The sequence below is a fragment of the Amblyomma mixtum genome, chromosome 6 (genome assembly GCF_055824585.1).
Source record: "Amblyomma mixtum isolate Tamu chromosome 6, ASM5582458v1, whole genome shotgun sequence".
In the NCBI taxonomy this organism is placed as follows: domain Eukaryota; kingdom Metazoa; phylum Arthropoda; class Arachnida; order Ixodida; family Ixodidae; genus Amblyomma; species Amblyomma mixtum.
The window spans coordinates 145,619,894-145,642,015 of record NC_143017.1 but is presented as its reverse complement, the minus strand read 5'-3'; the positions used below and the strand labels follow the sequence as shown (position 1 = coordinate 145,642,015).

The 22,122-nt window shown below is 46.9% G+C and overlaps 1 protein-coding gene across 2 annotated transcripts; it reads right to left on the bottom strand.

Annotated features, from left to right (window-relative positions):
• Nucleotides 1-10,561: 10,561 nt before the first annotated feature.
• On the bottom strand, nucleotides 10,562-21,292 carry LOC149340670 (uncharacterized). 2 transcript variants are annotated; one of them, XM_089551329.1, is made up of 3 exons: nucleotides 21,168-21,292; nucleotides 12,612-12,758; nucleotides 10,562-11,941 (listed from the first exon to the last, which is right to left on the bottom strand). In XM_089551329.1, the coding sequence occupies exons 2-3, from the start codon at nucleotides 12,633-12,635 to the stop codon at nucleotides 11,564-11,566; spliced, it is 402 nt and encodes a 133-aa protein (XP_089407455.1). In that variant the 5' UTR covers nucleotides 12,636-12,758; nucleotides 21,168-21,292; the 3' UTR covers nucleotides 10,562-11,563. The 2 variants fall into 2 exon arrangements, with proteins under 2 accessions (XP_089407455.1, XP_089407457.1); XM_089551331.1 differs by having other exon boundaries at nucleotides 12,612-12,667; nucleotides 21,168-21,279.
• Nucleotides 21,293-22,122: the final 830 nt, after the last annotated feature.

Sequence of the window (22,122 nt, the reverse complement as noted above, 5' to 3'; positions counted from 1 at the left end):
CTTCAAAAATATTTCGGGATTTTGGCGCCAATCACAGTACGGACGCAGTAAATGTGCAATACAGTTCAGAGACAAAGAAAGAGAGTTACAGTTCAGAGACAGATGTCTCTGAACTGTATTGTTATCCATGTTACAGTATTCGTAACTCACCTGGAACGCATGTTACCTTTTTTGTAGTAGAAATTGCTTTTTTTAGGTATTTTTGTATTTCGGGCAGTCTGTGAGCCTTGAACACTTCACTTCTTTGCTGCATGTCTGCTTCATTCATCACCGTGAATTTTCCTGTAGCTCTCTCTTTTTATCTTGCGTTGCTATTGCACTACAAACTTAGGGCTTGAAATGTTATGCCATTCATTGTGTCCTGTTTCACTACCGGCCTTCTGTCGTGAAATGATGGAATGTTTTGCGTGGGGACCACATATTTACAGTGCTTAGTTCTCCAATGAAAATACCCAGCGCCTATTCTTTTTTAAATAGGAAGATTCTTTGGCGTCGCAGAGCTATTACCATCATTAAGCAGACTTTTTTCAATTTAGAATAAATATTGGGATCTGTGCAGCGGCTCTTATTTCAGATTATAAATTGTCATGCAACCAACCGAAGAAGTGCGGCTGGCATGGGATTGTATTGCAGCTCGCGTGTTCGGAGAGCAAAGTTTTGTTTTCTTTTCGAGTACGAGAACCCCGTTTCCTTTGGAACCCCTTCCCCTTGTTACCGATGGTATATTAATTTTGCCGATTTTTAGTAGCTGCATCCTAAATTAACCTGAAATAAATGGGTGCACATGGAAGAACTGGCGTGCGTTTAATTACACAACAGACGTCACTGTCAAATATGTGTTTTTGCTGTGCTTGTTGGAACGTGGGAATGTGGTAGTTTTCTGCCATAGAGTGGCGACACCGAGCTTGTCTCTGGCGCCCACTTCGAAGCAGCAATATTTTTTGTGGTCTGTTTTCTCCAAAGGACAAAACACCATATGCAAAATCAACATCAGGAGTCTGCAAATAGCACTTTCTTGAAATGTAGCCAAACACGAATTATGAAGCTTCGCTACAGAGTCTAACACAAATAGGAATGATTTCCTACCAAATCGGCTGCGGATAGGATAGTTAAAAACCGCACCGAATGCGAATCGTAAAATGAAAAGTGAGTTGAACACGAATCGTATATGTGTGAATTGTTTATGGTTTGGGATGGTTTAACACCCCAAAGCGGCTCGGGCTTTCAGAGGGACGTCGTAATGAAGAGCTCTGGGAATTTCGACCACCTGGGGATTTTTAACGTCCACTTGCATCGTGCTTATTCGCTACTCTAGGAAATATTTGTACGAAAGGAATATTCATGCGGAACTGCCGAAATCTACCGATGATTTGCAGTTAAAGCTGTAGCTGTCGAAAGACACCACTGATCTCCACTAGGGGACACACGACGTCAGCTCATTGTATTAGCCCTATCACCGTCATGTAATCTGCAGCGGAAAAAAAGCCTTTAGCTACCGATGACAACAGGATCTTCAAATCCCCAGATGATGAGAGGGACGAGAGTTTGAGCCATGGCCTCCGATGTCGGACATCAACGCAGGCTATATTAAACCTGTCTGAAATCTCTGGCTTCGCCAAAGCTTGAAGGCCATGGTGTGAGTATTGTGAACGCTACCCTACGAATGGAGCGCGTCGCTGCGCTGAGCCCTCCTTACCGCGCAGATTGATCTCGGCAGAATCGCCTACGGCGGCCTATTTGTGTTTACAACATTTTCGAAAAAACTGTACAGCGTGCCCATTTCGAATTTCTTGTGAGTTATTCTGAGGCATTCGAAATTTTTAGAACAAATCCAAATCTTTTTGAATAATTTTTAACGTGCATCATTGGATTCGTTCAGCAATTCGAGTACGAGAATATTTTATTCGCTGTTCCAAAACTTTGAATATGCGCACCCCCTGCAAATTGTGTCGGCGCGCGCTGTAACGTTTGCCTCGCTCTATGTCCTTCATTGGCAGTACCAAATGCCGCGAACTAGTTAAAGATCTGATTATTCATAGCAGAAAAGCCAGAGTAGAATTCCCCTTCCCCTCTGTCTCGGTCGACGCAAAAATTTGTCCTCAAGGACTCAGCGATAATACGCAACTTTAGTGCCTTCGTTGATTCACACCGATAACGAGCAGACAGCGTATTATATAAATGATACTACGACCAGCTCTTTAAGGGAGACAGTCGAATGCAGCTCAAAAATCCTCAGGCAATGGGGCTATCTGCTTCAGAGAGGTATTTCTTCTGAAGTGAAAACTTCGCCTATAGTCATGGTTACCGCACACTGCGACTGCATAAAAGGCTTCAGTTCTTTTTTTTTTTTTGGGGGGGGGGGGGGGAGGGGGGCGGTGGGGGGGGGGGGGGCTGAAGCTCTACTTCACGACCAAAGGTGCAAAATGGGATGTTCTTGCAGGCTAGTTAGTTCATACTTCAGGAAAAACTTAAACTGCGCAAAAGACGAGGGCGCATGCAACGAGTTGTTGTGTGCTGCCCCCGTTATGTTTTGTGTGTTCCTCGTTGCCTGTATCCTCGTCTTTTGCGCAGCTTTAGCTTTTTCAACGTGGAAATACCTAGGCCATAGCTGAAGCCTTCACCTTGAATAAATAAAACAAATTAAGCATTGCTGCTACTGGGACTGAAACATGCACCCGACGGCGCGAACAGATGAGCTTCGCAGGTAACTGCACGAGCCCACTATCCTGTCACCGCAGCCGATCATGCGCATCGTCGTCTTCATTAACTTCCATCCTCGGCGCGAACAGATCAGATCAGCGTAACCTCGATCAGAGCTTAACCGGAGTCAAATAACGTCGCCAGACGTGCCGACGACCCAGCAAAGCATATCCATGTGCCAGTCAGGCTAATCATATGCTTTCGCACGTATACTCGACTTAACTGCGTTAGAACCCTACCATTTTTTCCTACAGGCTGACCCCCAAATTTCTCACTGAGCACAGCAAACAAGATTTTAACTGCTGTCGGGCTCAAAGTGCCCTCAGTTCTGAGCACAAGGCAACGAGGTCCGCGTGTACGGGCGTGCATGATTTCACTGTCGTTCGGGTGCGACCGATGCGCCCTGTGAATAATATTACTGCGCATGACCGGCTATTTCTTCGCCTGTGACCAAGCGCGTTACCGCTTTGGCAGCTTGAGAAACAGAGGCATTCAGCCTACCCATCAGGGGTAAACAATTCTGCAGCTGTAGTAGATTATACCTGTAATGCCGTATTCGGAGCGACCTCGGCCTTTTCGGTGGACAACGATGGCCTTTCGTGGTTGATCCCTCACGACGAACTTGGTTTGTGGTTTATGGGGGTTTAATGTCCCAAAGCGACTCGGGCTATGAGGTACGCCGCAGTGAAGGGCTTCGGAAATTTCGACCATCTGGTGTTCTTTAACTCGCACTGTCATCGTACAGTCACGACGAACTCTTCCATGCGATAAGAAAACTTACTGACGAGCCCGGTGAACTGACCTGTCAAACATGATGTGCAAGTGAAATTGAATTGATTTTGGAGCTACTTGCTAAGTACGTATCGTTGACTGTTTCTGAGTTTAATAGTTGTTTTTATATTAAAGTATGCTAGCCCCAGTGCTTGCAGCCTGATTTTTGGAAATTTTGATCACTCGCTTTGAAGTGCTCTCGACACCGCGCGTGTAGTTCGAGTCGCTAGGTAGGCTGACAACTATTTAGTTTTTTGAAACAGGACACGATGACTGTTATCTGGATGTAGTAAAAGGTACTTTGGGAGCCTTTAAGTGGAGCTCATGCTATTTCAAACTTGCTTATTTGATTATACATACGCGACTCTGTCCAGTTTGTTGACTTGTTGCTAACATCTTATTCAGAAAGCCATACATGCTGGATGTACTCACCTAGAACTCAAGAAGATATCTTACCAAATAATTCGAATGCTTTTGAACATATCAAGAAAGGTATTGCTCGTGCTTGCTTCCAAAACGATGTGAAAAATGTTGTAGGCATGTTGTTTCCGCAGGGGTCACTGCGCAGATCAAGTGGTTCTCTGATGCAGGTTTACCATTAGGAATCATAACAACCGTAGTTCAATTGATGTTAAGCGAGATTGATTGCGGTGTCCGAGAAGAAAAGTGTGCAGATTTTCGATGTCAAAGACATAAAATTCGTCATTTCACATCTACCCAAACTTGTGCACTTTGTTACATTCCAGGCGTACTTTTAAAGGTGAAACTTCTTTAGCTTCTACCCTCCCATTCAAACCTGAAGAATTCTCATTCAACAGTGCCGGCGCAAACAGACCAGCACAGTTGCTCGGTGCTTTAAGCAACTCGCTCTACCACAGCCGCACATTCTCGCGCAGAATGGGGTTGTTGATTGTGAAACAGCAGCAATCTGGGCTAGTTGGTGGATGTTAATCTTAAAATTGGATTACCGTGTTAGAAAACAAGCAGAAGCTTCTGTCATTTCTTTGTCATATTTGTCATTTTTTATCTAAATAAACTCAGTTGTGAGTCTGCGCGCGTCCCGTCAACTTCTGCTCTTGTTGTCCGTGTTTTCCAGCTCAGTAACCCCGTTTTCAAGATGTTGATTGTGCCCTCTGTTGCTGCATGCTGCGACTGGTAGCCACTGGAGCTGCGCCTTATAAATATCTTCTCCTTTATCTTTAGTCGTTCGTTCTTCGCTTCTGAATGCCCGTTGCAAGGCTGCAGCCATGGCCGTTAATGTGAACTGGTCTAGTCCAGGGACAGAAGTGTCGCCTATGTCGGCGACGGTCGCTTTATTTAGTAGCACTAGAAAGTGATAAGGTGGCCAAATTCGTTGTTATGGCCGAAGAAGAAATGCAAGCCTTGTGGCACGTCAAGTAGCGAAGGCAGCGAGGGAAGCGGTGAAGGCGTCCAAATTCGTAGTTATGGCCGAAGAAGAGATGCATGCCTTGTGGAACGTCTAGCAGCGAAGGCAGCGAGGTAAGCGGTGAAGGCGGCCAAAATCGTCGTTATGGCCGAAGAGGAGGAGAAAGTTATATGGCGCGTCAAACAGCGAAAGCAGCGAGGAAGGCTGAGAGCTCTTCCCCCCAGCGCGAAAAATAAAAGCGGCTGAACGCGGCCGCAGGAAAAGCACCAAATGCGGCGAAATATGGCAAGCACGCTGTCCAGCTTAGAAAAGCGCCTGTCAGCAGACGCTTCTGAAAATGCAAAAGCACGAAATCAGCGCACTGACTAGCTCGAAGAATAGAAGCGGTGAAGAGGAAGACAAGTTCAGCAGGCATTAAAGTAGGTAATACATGACTCGTCGACCGTCATATGCGAGGAGTCCTAAAATGCGCTATTCTTTTCCAGTAATGCATGTCATGCTTACACCTGCCCTCGGATATTATACAGACATCAGTTTGTGATCCACTGCAAGACAGACGGCTGCGCCGTTAGCAAATGGTTTCCTGGTTGCTGTTAAGAGCTGCAGACTTCCTCGAAGGTGATACGATGACACTGGAGCACCCCTTGCGTCGATGGGTGAAACAAAGGAGCCGTCATTGACAAGGTGATGACTTCGCCTGAAGCCTTCGGAAAATAAATACAAAGCAAGAAGAAAGAAGGCGCGCTTCAGGCTTACATTTTAGTCCCCCGAGAGATTTCATTAGTTAGTCACTAATAACCAGTTAGTCGCTGCTTCATAGATTACACGTACAGGTACCTAGAATTTCACGTACTACGTAGGGTTGCAGCTACGTAGAATTCATTTATTATTCAAGGCTGTAATTAATATTTTCTCTTCCGTTAACGTGCCGTGCTTCTTCCTCTGCTGATCCCCGGATTATTTTTGCGCAGATAAATGTAGCGTAGGTTGCGGATAGACGCGCCCCGATCGGCGACCTTTTAGAAGCTGACAGACATACTGCTTCGGCGTGGGAACGTTTCAGCGCCAAGTTCTTGATGCCAAATACTACGGCAATGAATTTTCAACACCATAAATTTCGACGTAATTGTATCAATCAGCTGGAATGTTTCGTTCTGTGTATCAACTACTAGAACAACTCGGAACACATGATTCTGTGGCGGCAACGAGTACGCATTTTCATTTACTACTGCGCCGCTGAAGAAATATCGGTTATATTCTGTGAAATCTTGGTCACCTCTGCATTTTACAATGAAAAACTTTTGACAATGTACATTTGGAGCCAGAAGCTCCCGTCACGTCTCCTTAGTACTCAGAGGCCGCAGAAGGAAAACGCTCTAATTTAGCGAAGAGAAGCATATTTCTGCTCTCTGTATTTTCGGTCAAATTGCTGCGGAAGAATGCTCCTCCAGATCGCAGGTCAGATTCTGCAGTAGTCTCGGGTGCGGTTATGTTTGCGAACGAATCGCATTTCATTGTCTTTTTGCACTCGACGTATGGCGTTCATTGAGAGAGGAAATAAACTGTAAAAATGGGAACCAACATGTGAAACTGGAAAGTGTGGCCGCTGCACGACTGAAGTGCAGGCAGGATTTTGTACGCTGAACAATACAATTCGCAGACTGCATCAAACGTTTGTTGCGCGGACGATGTCTCGCGTTGACACCACGTTTTGTTTAATTACCCTTAGCCCATTTTTGCCTTATTTACTTCCATCAAAGGTCATCAACCCAAAATTTTCTTCTAGGATGAGCATGGCCAGCTAAGGCTGTCCTAGTTGCGCTGACTTGAAGGGCCGGGTGTTTCATTAAAAGAATCCACACGGTGCATGTAAGTGATCCTGGCCGCATGAGCAAGAGAGGAAAAAGGAAGGTAAACAGGCTAATCAACATGTGTTCAGGTTGGCTACCCTCAACTGGGAGAAAAGTAGGAGGGAGCGTACAAGATGAAGAGGAAAGGTAAGAATTGAGTGATCACTAAGGACGCAGTCAGATTGTGGAGATTATGGTGGTTCATGGCGCAGGAGATCTCTCGTCCTTCACCACTAAACACAGGGCATTTACATTGCAAACGTTGGTTACTCGAATGGTTGGTAACGTGAAGTAGAAACGATCGTTGTTGTGTTTTATGTTCAGGTAGAGAAATCATGCGTTAGAGAAATCGTGCGAAATCGCCGCTTGAGAAATCGTGCGTCCATGAGATGCAGTCTAGCTTTCAGACCCAATTGGCTAGAATTTTGTCAGCGGGCTACACCTTGTCGGTCGTGACATCTGTTGCAGAAGCTTGCCTGAAAAAAGTGAAGGCACACACAGCGAACTCCCAGACGAAAGAGAGGAACAGGAACCTGCGACCGGAAGTTGCCCCCTACCTACACAAGGTGTCGCATAACATGAAGAAAGTTGCGAATAGGTATGAGGTGCTGCTCGTTTTTTCGGCTCCGGTGAAGCTATCAAAGCTGTGCCCTCGTATTTCCGGAAGCGAAACAAGAAGAAGCGGGTGTGGTAAAAAGCACACCACGCCCTATGTGCAATGCGCTTCTGAGGTGGTATACGAGCTGCCACTTTCATGTGGAAAAGTGTATACATCGGTCAAACGGGGCGATGTATTAACGACCAGCTAGGGGAGCAGCAAAGAAATTTAAAGAACAAAGAGAATGTGCACATGGCTAAGCACTGCCAGTCATGCGTGACATGTTCGCCGCGTTTCGATAGTGTTCGAATCCTAGGTAAAAGCGAGTATAAAACGGGAAGTGAACTTCTGGAGGCCTTTCACATAAAGAAAAGAGCAGATTGCTACATTAGTGATGCTTCCATTATTTTGTACGCTTCGGAATTCAACCTTTTTGCGGCAATATGATAAGATGTTTCTGATATTTCCTGGCACGTGGTTTTTATGTTTTCTTTCTGTAGTGCGCAGATGCGTGAGCCTTTTTAAGCTCGAAATCTTTTCACAGTAAACCAGTTGTGAGTGCAGCGTTCGTCCTTGTTTTTTTGCGTGTTTCTTCTCCGTGTGTGTGTGTGCTTCTTCGCTTCAATATGAATCAAGAATGTTACCAACTTGCCCAAAAACGTGTTTTACTCAAGTTCAGGCAGAGGGTATGCAGCTTTGAGGTTGGTACTCCTAGGGAGACATCAAACCAGTACAATGATCGCATTATCTATAGAGGAAATGATGAGCAATTTTACAACGGGAAGTGAACGTTCTGCTATGAGAGCAAGTTCTTGATCATGGTACGTTGCTGCTTCCACCGCAAATGCAGTGCAATAAATGGATCGAGTAGAGGTGTTCTGGCTGCATTCGACAGTTGTTGTTGTACCGGCTAGATGGAGTTCAAAGAACGCACCACCATATTTTGGCTGGGTGCGTAAGATGGTTTCTTGTGCACGCGCAATACATGAGTTTGTATTAAGCGGACTTGGGGCTGTGTAAACATTCACGCGCATTCTCATCAAAATGCACCCTAACAAAGGAAGATGGCGGAATAAAGCTAGTAAAATAATCAAACTTGTTCAGCCTTGAAGAAAGGCCCGCAGCCTTGTTAAGCCTGTTCTGAGTCAGGGTGTTTGTGCATACCCATGTGGCCGCATTTTCACCACCAGATCCCGTCTAGGACCGGAACCGGACTAGGTATTTTGTCCACAGTTCCTTATGGATCATACTTCTAAACGAATCTCATGCATTTTAGGGCCGGATCACATCACCAGCTGCAGTGAGGGTCGTCCTAAAAATAAGGTCTCCAATTATTTTAAAAATAGAAAAAAACGTATATTTTCAGCAAGCATGCGCGCTTTAAGGGTTGAACATCCTTCTATTTTTCCACATAACCGCCATTTCGGTCAATGCAATTCTGCAGGCGCTGTGGCAGTTTTTGTATGCTCTTGCCATACAAGCTCACCGCTATGTAGTTGAGGAAGCGTTGGAACTCAGCTTTCACTCCGTCATCGTCGCTGAAGTGCTTTCCGGCCAGGTGTTCTTTTAACTCTAGAAACAAGTACTAGTGACAGGGTGCGGTCCTGTGTACGGAGTTAGTGGGGGACGATTTCCCATCCTAACTGCTGCAGGAGAGCGACGGTTGGACGGACGACATGGGCGCGAGCGCTGTCGTAAGGTCTCATGCCCGTGAACAGTATTCCTTTTCTCCGATTCTGAACCGCCCGTCTGAGTTGTTTCAGTCGCTCACAATAGATGTCAGCATTTGTCGTGGTCTCAGCAGCCATAAAGTCGACCAGCGACACGCCCATTCGGTCCCAAAACGCAGTTGCCATCCGTGGCTTTGCCGGCAGACTGCGTGCGCTTGAATTTTCACACCTTAGACGAAGAGGATTATAGCCACTCACGTGATTCTTGCTCTGTGTCAGTTGGGAATCAGAATGCCCTGGTTTCGTCATCGGTAACAATGGAATCAAAAAGTTGCCCTTTTTTTCTTCATAGAGCCGAAGAAACTTGCCAGAAAAGTCAACGCGTTGTCGTTGGTGGTATGGTATGAGAATTCGCGGGAACGAACTTGCGCACACCTACCAGTTTACAAATTTTCACTCAAATCGTATAGATGGTACTTCGAGCCGCCGCGGTGGCTTAGTAGTTACGGTGCTCGGCTGCTGACCCGAAAGACGCGGGTTCGTTCCCGGACGCGGCTGTCGCATTTCGATAGAGGCGAAATGCTAAAGGCCTGTGTACTGTGCGATGTCAGTGCACGTTAAACAAGCCCAGGTGGTCGAAATTTCCCCAGTCCTCCACTACGTCTTCCCTCATAGCCTTAGTCGCTCTCGGAGGTTAAACCAGAACCAAAACAGAACCAGATGGTACTTCGAGACACCTGAAGAACCCAAATGGAGAGATCATGGATAGTGGTCCTCCGATCTTTTCGCAGAATTTCTTCTACCTTCGCGGCTTTCTTGTCGGAAATTGATGGTGGCCCGTTTCTTTCTTCGTCGTGAATTTCAGTGCGACCAGCTGCAAACTCCCTACACCACTTGCGGACGCTTTTGACATCCATGCAGGAGTCGCCATATACTGCCGGCATTTGGCGATGAATTTCACCAAGGGGAAGGCTTCTTGCGTTCAGAAATGGAATGCGTGTGCGAACTTCGCATCTGGTGGTAGCGAAAAGCGGAGCTCCATTTCACAAACAGCTGCCGAGCACTGACTGGCCAGCCCAGCTGGCAAGCGACAGCTTGCTATGGACAGGATGTTGCAGAGAAGAAAGCAATGTGGCCAACAGTCACCTTAACTTGTCTGTAGCCCCAGCGCTTTGTTTGGTTTGGTTGGTTTATGGGGTTTAACGTCCCAAAGCGACTAAGGCTATGAGAGACGCCGTAGTGGAGGGCTCCGGAAATTTCGACCACCGCTATGGACGCCTTACTTTTGGAATTACGCTTTCTACCGAACGGAAAAGTAAATGGTCCTCGGCTCCGAGGCGTAGCAAGGGGTCTTACACTTGCAACTAAAAGTGCACAGTATTATGTATTTATACCAGACGTTAAAAATTCGTATATGATGCCGCATTTATTACTGGTGAACTCTCACGCGAACTTTTTTTTTCTTTTGTCCGATCTGTTTTCGCGAACAGCCCATTGACCCGCATTTTTTTAGGTGGGACGAGCCTTCTAACTGCAGCACCATGAAGTGGGAAGTATGCCAACAAACAAAAAGTTCGCAGAAGTGTTCACATACAAAAACTGCTTTATCACCTTCCAAACTCTCCAGCCCGGCTTCAACACACAATACTGTGCGCATTTTTTTGTTCTAAATATAAGACTTTTATTTTTACGCATCGGTGAACAAACTCAGATGCACGCTCTGCAGTTGCACTCTCGGAAGATGATGAGGAGAGTTAACATGTCAGGAATGAAGGAAAAAACAGCAGCAGTAATTTTCACAAAAGGGGTGGGGACATAAATGGGAATTGGTTGGTTGGGTTTTAATGTATTCACACCGTGTAGACTTGCGAAATCATGTGTTTAGCCTGCTTGGCGCATGGTTTTGCTTTCCTGGCTTGTCGGCACGTGTGGCGACGATATTAGACTCAGGGTAAGCTCTGCTCGAGGTTAAGCTGATCTGATCTGTCCGCCTGGCATATGATATGGACGGTGATGAAGACGACGATGAGCAATGCTTAATGCGAGAGTGAGCGATAGTTTAACGCGAGGCGTGACCGGCTTGGGCGATAGCCTAGTGCTCTCGTGCACTGGTCTGAGAACCTGATCTGTTCGCGCCGCTGCGGGTTCGAAATCCAGTTGTGGCAGTATCGGTTTTATTTATTTTGATCAGGCTTCAACGATGAAACGGCTTTTGAAGCTTTGGTCGTGAACTAAAGCGTACGCTCTAAAACAAAACGGGGCTTCGTTGCTTCATAGTGCAGTGGTTTAATGACTTGCGGCCAAACGCTTGCTCCGCTTTAGCGCGACAGCGCTATGTGCTCGACTACTGACAATAGGCTTTTCTTCTTCCCGACCGCCAACACTAGAGCAGCCGAACGCCACACTGTAAATTCATCTAGTGTGAAAAGCGCTAGCGCGAAAGCGAAACGCGTCTTCACTCGAGACAGGCGCGAGACAGCCACGCCGCGGTATGGCCCGGCAACCGCTCCTGCCACAGGAGCCGCGGTGCAGTTACTTGTTCGGCCGATAGTCAATATACCGAGACTGCTTCGGCTCGACCCCTAGATCAGACGTGGCCGTGTTTGCGGCTCTTAATGTATGCTACTAGGAAGAAGGCGCCAGCCGCTCCCAGGATAGCGGCGCCTATCATCGTTGTGGGTATGTTGTAATACTCCGTCAGGCTGACCGTGTGGGCCTCGACAGTTAGCACCAGCACCAGCATGAGGCCTCCGCCAGCAAACAGACACGTTCCGACGGTCACGAGGACATAGGACCAGCCGACCATGCGGTCACGTGGTGAGTAGCCGTCTTTGGCGAGTGCTTTAAGTGAACATGGTCCTTCAATGCAGTTCTTTTGCGGCTGCTGCTGCAATCTGCGGCAGTCCAGGACCACTTCGGGATGGGAGAGCCGCTTGCTCATAGCTCTTCCTTGTCTGGCAGCCGCCTGTAAGGAAAAAAAAACAGAGAAAGGCTGAACACGGCAGCTCACGCGACGTAGTTCGCCGTAAAACAACACTTATTTTACAAAGTAAGAAAAATCAAAGCAACAAGATGAATAACACGATAATAGTGAAATAATGAATTTACTGCTTATGTTTGGTAAGAGACAGGGATATGGGTGACAAGGACAGGAGGCAGCAAACCTAAGAGCTAGAAGTGGCTACAGGAAGAGAAAAAAAAGATATGGACAGTACCAGGTGCTCTGAAGAAATGCGCTTCCACCGCTAAGGTTCGTTGGTTCATAAACCATTCATAAACCGAATCAAAATGTATAACGAAGGGACGTGATAAGAGAAATGAGGGCCGATAAAGGCAGTGGTGCGTGAGCACAGACTGTGCTGTGTATAAACCCTGATCTCCTAACACTTGGCCATGCCCTTGTTGGTCCTATTTTGATGGAGGCGAAATTCCAGACGCCCGTGTACTGTGCGATGTCAGTGCACGTTACAGAATCCCATGTGGTCTAAAATTTCAGGAGCCCATCACTGCGGCGTCCCTCATGGCTTGAGTCGCTTTGGGACGTCAAACCCACGTAATCCCTGAACTAACACTTGATCTGTGACCTGTTTCATGCGATAAAACCCACCGAAAAGAGGGAACCGATGCATACGCACCCGCGGAAGGAACCTTCGTCGCATCAATTATAGGACGTCGGAACGAACCAGAAGAGCTGCAGAAACAAAGTCAGCCTTGAGGCAGCCACTGCTTGAGTACTGATCTCTAAGGCGCGCCAGGGTACTTGGCCGATTGTTGAGATGGCTCTATGTAGTCAAAAAAGAACGTAATGGTTCAGTATTTTTTGACGGCAGGGCGGAAAGTCACAGTGAGTAATCCGTTCGCAAAAAAACATCGAGGCCCGTCCTTTGTAAGCATCTTCTTCTCCTGCTATGGAATTCTGCATTGACAACCTTTTGCCCTCTGCCTGAAAACAAAACCAGTTAGCGGCACTGCTTTCCAAAAATCACCGCTGACGTCACTTGCGCTGTCTACCGATAAAAAAGAGGCTGAAGAATGCATTACGTTAACAATATTTGAAATAAGAATTGTAAGACATCTCTATGTGCCCGAAGTAAGGTTTAGTAAATGGGAGGTTTTGTTAATTCGACTTCGCGTTCGACACCCGCCGATTACCGATAGTGTTCCAGTAACATCATGAGCACGACATAGGAGCCTTTTCCCAAAGGTTTTCCCCACATACTATTCAGATCTTTTAACTGTCGTTCGCTCATGGCCTTAACTTGAGAAATGACTCTGTATGCTTCCTTTCATCCTGATAAATCATGGATTGTAGTATTATTAAGGCGGAAGCCTTTAATGTCTCATCGTTGTAAGCAGCAGTTGTCGACAGAAAATGTCACGCTTTTCAATTGGTGGAAACGGTCGTGACGTCACAGTGCGCGAATTTCAAACGGGGCCAATTGTACTTTGGCTAGTAACCATGCAACCAATTGAAGGGATCGTATAGTGATGCTCCAAGTAAGTGGACAGAGCTTAGTTAATTGCTTAATTACCCAATTAGCCTAATTAGCTTTACTAGTCAGGCTATATAAATAAATAAAAGCGATTAAGAAATTGGTCGAGCTCAGGAATCGAACCCCGGTCTTCGGCGTGAGAGACGAGTATGCTATCCATTCCGCCATGCCAGCTCGATGGTTTGGAATGAACAAAGGCGCGTCTAGTGAATACGGTGTCTTCACTCACTCTCATCCTCCTCCATTCCCTTCCGGCGAGGTTTAGGTGTCCACCGACAAATGAGAGACAGATACATTTCCTTTCCTCAAAAACCAATTTACCGACGAGCGAGGCGTAGAACCGAATGGGCGATGGCGTTCTATGGACTCCTTGGCAGCGTTGCAAGACGCTGTCGCGTTCCACTCTTAGGGGCAAAGCTTAACATCTTAACCACACATCAGTGACCACACTTTAGGTCAAAAAAGTGCCCCCCCCCCCCCTGAATTTTGTGACACAGTTACTGCGTGATTTCCTTTCCTCAAATAGAATTTTCATTTTCTTCATTACGGCTCCTCTTTATCTATGTTCTTTCACTCCCACTTCCTCCCTTCCTCTACAGTGCGGTTCAGGTGTCCACCGAGATGACAGAGAATTACTGCGCCATTTCCTTTCCTCAAAAAGCGTTGCGTTCAAAGGGCAAGGCATCGCGCCGAACGGGTGGTGGCGTTCCGTGGAAACCCTGGCAGCGCTGCAACGCGCTGTTGCGTTCCACTCCTAAAGCGAAGCTTAAGCGTCATTAATTAGCAGTTAATTAGTATCCAGGCATTAATCACTAATTAACCATTAATTAGTGACTTTTCATCACTTAGTAATTAGTACTCAATTACATGTGACGCCACCAGTGCCACAGAAACAGCGAAGGTGGTGCGGAAAACGCTTCCGCCTCTACCCACTTTAGACAGTCAAAGTGCCCCCTGAATTATTTATTTACTCCGGTAATTTGACATACTTGAAGCGCGGTTAGTTTAAAAGCGCAGATAAAGAGTCATGCGTTTCAGTAAAAATTAGAATTTATTCTAATCACGATAGCTTGCATCTAATATTCTTGATGAAACGATCAGTGTACGAAGTGCTATCATCAGTAGCCAAAGAACATCGTCCGCTAAAGCTCTAATAGGAAGGACACTTTATAAGCCTAACACAAGCCACAAAGAGCACAGAAACGTCCAACAGCGCTAAAAAGTTCAGCAACGGCGTCATTGGTGATAAACCTAAATATTTCGAGCCATGCACGCGTTGGAAGAGATTTAACGCTTCAGCGTGTGTTCGTCGCGCACGTACGTAGTAGCATATTTGTGTACATGATCGCGGTTTGCGTGCAGACACAACGTTTTAAAGAAACTTTATCGCCAGTATCGTATCCCGTAAACTATTGACCACGCGAGTGCTGGTGCTTGACTTTCGTAACAGTCGTTGCCAAACTTTTTCAAACACCGGTCATTGTCATGATCATTCCAGCAAGCACTTATAAGAACAACTTGGCTTGTTCGCATCGAATTCTCCATTCGAGCTTGTAAATATATATGCTTTTTGTTTCCGTCACTGCCATATTCCAGGGTTTTATACGTTATGGTCGTCCGGCTCACCTAGTACAGATTCAGGCATTCAGGTTTCGCCATTTTCACCGGCCCCCCTTTCACCTCAAAGATCCTTTAACCAATTAATTAGATTCATTATATTATTCTCCTATTGTGCCCATCGTTCATTTTCATTGTGCCACTCTACGCAAACGCGAATCTCCTCCTCTCACCTGCTTTTTAGCGCGCATGGGAATTCAGTGTTTGCCACAGCTAGAGTCGGCGGCTATAGGAAATGGCAGCTGCAAGCGTGTGCCTGCCACTGCGCATGCATAGTTGGCGGTTTGCTCAGGCGGACAGCGCATGTGACTTCCACGTGCACATGTTTTCTGCAAGTTTTATGCGAAGCAAACAAATTTTTTCCCTCTCCCCTGAGTGCGTCATATCTATTTAAAAACGCGTACATATTACCTTCAATTGTTGTGATTGTTGCTATTCTTGATGCAGCCTGGATAAGGTTTGTGAGTGTGTGCGCGCGTTCATGTTAGTGAGTATGTGTACGCGTATGTGCACTCGTCCTTGTGCCCGTGCGTGTGTGAGCCCGTGTGCCCGTGTGCGGGAGTGTGCGTGCAAGTTTGGTGTGAAAGCCTGGGCAGCGTATGCGATTTTGTGGTCTGTGCGTGTATCTGTATGTCCCTCTGAAAAAATAAAGAACTTCAGATAGTCCGTTGCGATTCAGTACACAATCTATGGAGTTCATAGTGATTGTCTTTTTCAAACGGGAGAGGGGGAGGGGGTGTTAGCTTAAGTCTTCCAAGTTGAGAACTGATGTAGTGCTGCAACAGCCGTGGGTACTGACGTGGAGGCTGCTATTTAAGGACTGCAGCCAAACTGTCAACCAAACAGACAAATAAGAAACGCTTCTTAGGAGCGCAGGAACCGGCGCCTGAAGTTCAGTGCGTAGCGGTGACAAAAAAAAAATGTCTGCCTTGGTACACTTTCGTGCAAAGTTCCAAACTGATTTTTCGCTTCTGATGAACAGACCCTACTGGCACTGTTCGGGGCTACTTGATATTACGCCGCTAACGTAAGTACGCTAAAACTAGTTGTAGGTACTGTGCGTGGTCTTTCTACTGAGCTTTGTGAACGTGGGAATCTTTGCTGCACCTAAAGATTTAACTCATAGGGGTGGCGCTTATACTTTCAGGAGACAATCTTCGGGAGAGAGCATTCGATTGTGGGAGTTTAGAAGGCACACTAGCGTATTAAATAAGTAAAATATTTTATTAAACCAGAAAAACAACGCTTGTATGCGCACACTTGCACGTAGCCATCTGTAACACAGCAGAAATTCAGCACTCAGTAATTTCATCACTTGCGAAGGCGGGTGCTCCTGCGCGATCTAATGCTGCGCAGTGCCATATGCAAGCAAGAAAGCATGGACGGATGGAATCTTGTAGATTGTTCGCAGTACATTTGCTGAGACTGGGTCGAATGCATCGCCCAGAAATAAAAAGGAATCCAAATGGCACGACAGGGATCACAGGATGATCCAAACTTTGCAAACCGGGATTCAGCCAGAGCTATTGACGCATTTTCATTTCAGGATCCATTGTAGTGAAGAATTTCTGAACGACATGGATAGAGCACTCATTTCATTTTTCATTGCGGACCACATTGGGGGCAATCTTCCACCTTGCTTTTCCTCAAATCCAAGAGTCCGACGTCTTCGGCCTCTAACCGGCGACCGCGCTGGAGAGAGCAGAAGAAGGGACGACAAGGCGTATACATTCAGTTGCTATTTATTTCACCTTCAAATAATACGCAGAGTGGATCAGCTAACTACAAAAAATCAACGAGGAATTCCTCGGAAGAAGCAAGCTGCGTAAGTGGCCTACCAATCTACCGGCCAGTGCCGTAGAGCGAATTCTTCGGCGAATGTTTGTTTGTACCGACAATGATGCCTGTGTCTTCCGTGCGAGCCGCAATCTTAGCCAAAAGCCATCTCCGGGCATCTGCCGGGGAGAGGCGGTGAGAGGCTGCGTTTGCTCCGCTCGCTTAGCGGCTCGGACTCAGAAGTCTTGCGGCAGCGCATGACGATATTTCCCGTACGCCTGCCTGACGGCGGCTCGCGACGCCACCCGCATGAAGAAGAGGCTCTCACTGGCTTCGCAGACATTCGCGTAGCTGTTTAGGTGGAACTCCCGTCGCTAATACTGCTTCTTCCATGAGGAAGCTTAACTCCTTGCCCAGCCGGCGCTGTTCCGACACGTCCCCCGTCGTGGGTATGTGCCATGCCACCAAGGCAACAACAACAACAACGTTGTGGGGTGGTGGTCGGGAGCTTAGGGCCTGGAGGTTTCTCACATCCCTCCTTCCTTAAATGTTGGCCAAGGTTGTCGTGAACATCTCGTTCGACGCCATCGACGAAGCGTACTCGGGCGTTGCAGTTGACGACTGGAGGACAGCTCATATAGGCGTGAAGGCATGAAGGAGCTAAACACCGCAGCGGACACGGGACAAAGAAAGAAGACGACACAGGGCGGTACTTGCAACTTTTCTCTGTCGTCTTCTTTCTGTGTCCCGTGTCCGCTGCGGTGTTTAGCTCCTTTATGTCTCACCAACTGGCCTGCACTTCTACCCTCCTAAGTCATATAAGCGGGTCCGGGCACCCGTGCCATCCGATGAGCAGCAACGCCACGCGCCGCTCGTCATTTTCAAGCAGCAGGTACACGAAGTCAGCTTGCAGGAGGCTGTTCGTGCGATTGAGCCTTTGTTGGAACGAAAAATGTAGCGCTCAAAACACAGGTCCGAACAATGAGGGCACCACATGCGCTGTGTTTCGAGAGCTACATTTTTCGTCGTGGCATACCAACTTGCCCGAACAGCTACCCTTATATTTGCTGGAAGGCGGGGCGGGTAGGGGTGTCTGCCTCTTGTGGCTGGCGCGAACATCTCTGCCGCAGACTCCACAGCTTACGACTGTGGTCCACCTATTCGAATCCGGATTTTTCGCTACGATGAAGACACCGACGACGACGGATTTTCTGTAAAATGGGAGCCTTAACGCTCTCGCCTTGATAACATACAAAGCGGGCCAGCTAGCTACAGAGCATCAACGAGGCATTCCTCGGAGGAAAGAGGCTACGTAAGATGTGCTCCAAGTTGTCGACTGCTCAGGGGAGCTACACTGAGGCGGTACCGGCCACGAACGATTTCACGCGTGTCGAATGGCAGCGGTTTCTTCCCGTGTGCGCTGTATTCTTGAGGCAGAACCATCCCCGGGCATTTTCCGGTTTAGTCGGCGACAGCGTGCGTTTATTCAGCCCGCATCGCTGTCCAGAACCATAAGTCCCATGCCAGCACTGAACAAGATTTCTCTTACGCCTGCTGCGCGAGGTGGTGAGCATTGCGGTTGACGAGTGCTTGCGACGAAAGCCGGATCGAGTAAGCTCCGTGGATATCCGTGTAGCCGTCTAAGAAACACTCCCGCCAGTACTTCAGCTTCGCCCATGAGGGATCATACCCTCTTGTCCTGCGGACGCTGTCCAGACACGTGGTGAGTTGACGAAAAGCCGCGCCGATACGAGCGAAGATGGGTTTTCTACAAAACACGTACTCGTTTTTCGACTAGCGTCCATCTCGAGGCCGCCGTTACTGGCGCATGGCACCACCGCCACTGGGCCTCTCCTTGGGTGGCCAGTTTCACAGCACCAGGCGCACACACACCATGCTATATTCCTCCGCTCCACTCCCTCTTCTCCTTTCCCAGTGACCACCCTCAAGGCGGCTCCTGTGTCTATCACACCGCAGTTGCGCATTCTTATATGCTCGCCATACCCTAAGCCTTAAATGGCAACCGCCGTCCGGTTAGGTATTCCTCCACTCTCACTATGCCCTCTTTCTTTGACGGTAACCACCTTCCGAGTGGCTCTCGAGGCAAGCACCCTCTGGTTACGCACTACTAATAGTACTACTAGCACTATGATGGCACGAAACCCTAGAAATGCACCTAGAACAACTGTTGGTATAAAAATTCCTGAAAATATTTCGTTCGCCGTCATGTAATTTATTGAATCTCGCTACTCAGCACTACTAAGTGTCAGGAAATGATTGGTTACATTTTAGTGCAAATCTTGATATCTTCAGTGGAGCAAAGGCCGCTGACGAGCGCCTGGCGTACGAGACTCGATGAACAGACCGACACCGTGTCTGACAGAAAATGTTACAGAGCTGGAATAGATCCACCAGCTTCATTCCCGCGATGGCATCGCGCTAAAACAGAGAGGGCGACGAAACCCACAGTCAGCACCTCGGTGATTGTCATTGCGCTGTCAATTAACTGACAGTCTGGGAGCTTATGTCCTCGTTCGCTGAGAATTCCAAAAGTGGCCTTGTCACCTACGCCTCTCAATTCGTGAACATTCCAGGAACACCACTTTGGCGACGCTGCCGTCCCATGTTCTACATCTTCAGGTTGCGCTAAAATGCGGGCAATGATAAAAGTTTAATTTTCTTTTAGACTATGCCAGCCATAGGAAGAATAGCCGCCGACATGTTCAATGTGAATTTGATCGAGATTTTCTCTTAAACCCCGCACCTCTCACCCCTCCCCACTCCCCACAAATAACTTTGTGTGCGTGTCTATTGGGAGGCGACAGTATCGTTTTATGTAGTTGTGATTTTTTTTTATTTAGTGAGCTCATTTTGAACCTTGCGAAACTAGCTTTAGGAGAAATGCATTATGAATATTGGCCGTTTTTAGAACACCTTAAAGTCTTCCACGTTTTAGTGCGAAAGCATTAATTCGCACGTTCAGAGCCCAGCAAAAACGTATCTTGTATGTGCTCTTCGGAAAAAAAGAAGCACGAAAAGAAAACTTATTAATATCCAACACTAGGAGTCGATTCTGCGGAGGCGCGAACAGATCAGCTTCAAAGGCCGCCGCGAAGGCTCTGCGGTTAAGGCGCTCGGCTTCTGACCCGAAAGGCGCGGGTTCGATCCCAATGAACCTGGCGATGGGGGCGAAATTCTAGAGGACCGTGTACTGTGCTATGTCAGTGCATGTTAAAGAACGCGCGGTGGAAATTTCCAGAGCCCTTCGCTACGGCATTCCTCATAACCTGAGCCGCTTTGGGACGTTAAACCCCCATAAAATAATGAAACATAAATCAACTTCAAAGGCCGGTGCGCGAGGTCATTAGGCTATCGCCACAGTTTTTTTCTTTGTTGCTTCGTGTTTAACTGCACCACTCTCTCCCGCTGTGCACCGCGCAACGTCGTCTTCATCAACAATGATCTGCTCCGTCCCGTGGCACAGCCTGCTGATCGTCGTCTTCTACGTATCCTCAATCCGAGCTTTCGCACTGATTCTAATGCAGTAAACATTATCATTACCTTTTTGTGGCAGCGAAGACGACACTGTTGCCAAAAAAATAGACGGTTCGTAAAATAATCAATAATTGGTGCAAGTAACGCCAAGGTGGTAGGCAAACTTCCGAATAGAATTTACTCAAAGTGTGTTCGGCAACATTCTTATGACCCGTCCTATACTGAAGCTACACAAGTTCATACTTCGACTCTAGATAAGCAGGAAGTGCTGCGAAAAGAAGCGATGGAGGTTATACAACTCTCTTGACTCTAAAGGGAACGCGAATATCTGAATTGAAAAGATACCGCCAAAGAGATTTTCGCGGCCTGAGTACCTCTCATTGCTCGGAAGGTGCTGAAAGGTAATTTAAATCAATATTAATTAGTAACAGCGCGTAATAAATGAAAAGCATTGGTTCGGCTACCATCGATGAACCTCAGATGAATGCTAGCTGAGCACAAGAGCGGAGATGTTTTGAGAATGCAAGGTTTGCTATGCTTTCCAGAAAAAAAAATTAATTTCAGCATCATGCAGGCAAAAGCATAAGTAAATAGATGTTTAATATGATCCACATCAAACTCGCAGAAAGCGTAACATTCCAGTTTCTAATTTTGGTTTTATTTTTGTTACCATGAAAAAGGGCAGCTGAGGTAAACATCTGGCTCGTCTAACGACGACCCTAGTCCAGCTCACGCTTGCCAGCGGTTCAATAGAAGCTTCTCTTATTGCGCAAAACAATTTTTATCAAGAATTTTCAAACGAACACTCACCAAGCGTTACCGCTGAAGACATATCGAAAGAAGGCGCCTCCAGTCGTTCATTGTGGGCCCTGCATAAGCCTAGTGGGGAACAATAGCGACATTTTCAGGCAACGCACACGATGGCGACAGTCTCGTTTGAGCAGCTGGAGTGGTGACCTCACGCGCTTACAAAATCGGTTTTTTATAGTCGGCGGAAGTGCGCATTTCGATGGCCTCCCCTCCATAATCGGGAAAAAGCGGTGTGAGAAATGGTATTCAGGAAAAAAAAAGGCTTTCCTGCCACGGAGCAGCCGTCCATATAGCGTCACAGTCTGTTTACTGCTCCAGATAACGTCGCCGACGGATTACCGACCGCAGAGAAATTCGCGGTATCACCGAGGACGATAACCTACACGAAATGAAATGGTCTCGTTTCAAGTTCTCAGCCCTGCCGGCAACATCATGAACTCTTATAGCTGCTTGTGAGCACTGAGCCATTATGAAGTCTTGACACTTCCTTACAAATTTGTTAGACAAGGAGTCATAAATGCGCGTTTATTTATTAATGCGAAAGCATTTCTAGGCTATTGTCGGCGGGGTCCTGTCACCGAAACGTGTCCTCAAAACGTGTCTGCAGCAGTTGTGGCGTATTCAAAAGAGGCAGCATGAAACAAATGGTTGCGATCGATAGAGGATGGTGTGAGGATGCTGCGCAAAAAAATATATGGATAGGATGGTTCGTTAATTAATTAGAGACAAAAATGTCGAAAAACGTAGAAATAGCGCGGACGTCGATATAGTGAGTGGCGAGAAAAACATGCGTGGACGGAAACGGTTCAAAAAATAGTCAAAGGAGTGAAAATAAAGTTTGAAATGAATTGAATTGTATTTGAAAACCTTTCATTAACATATATTAAATAATTTATAAATAATTAATTATTAGCAATAAACATTGGCCGCTTGAATAGGTTCGACGGTGATATAA

Coding starts and splice junctions, on each gene's coding strand:
- LOC149340670 (XM_089551329.1), bottom strand. CDS start 12,635: ATGCGACGAAGGTTCCTTCCGCGG. Junction 11,942..12,611: donor GACGAAGGTTCCTTCCGCGG/GTGCGTATGCAT, acceptor TTTTCCTTACAG/GCGGCTGCCAGACAAGGAAG.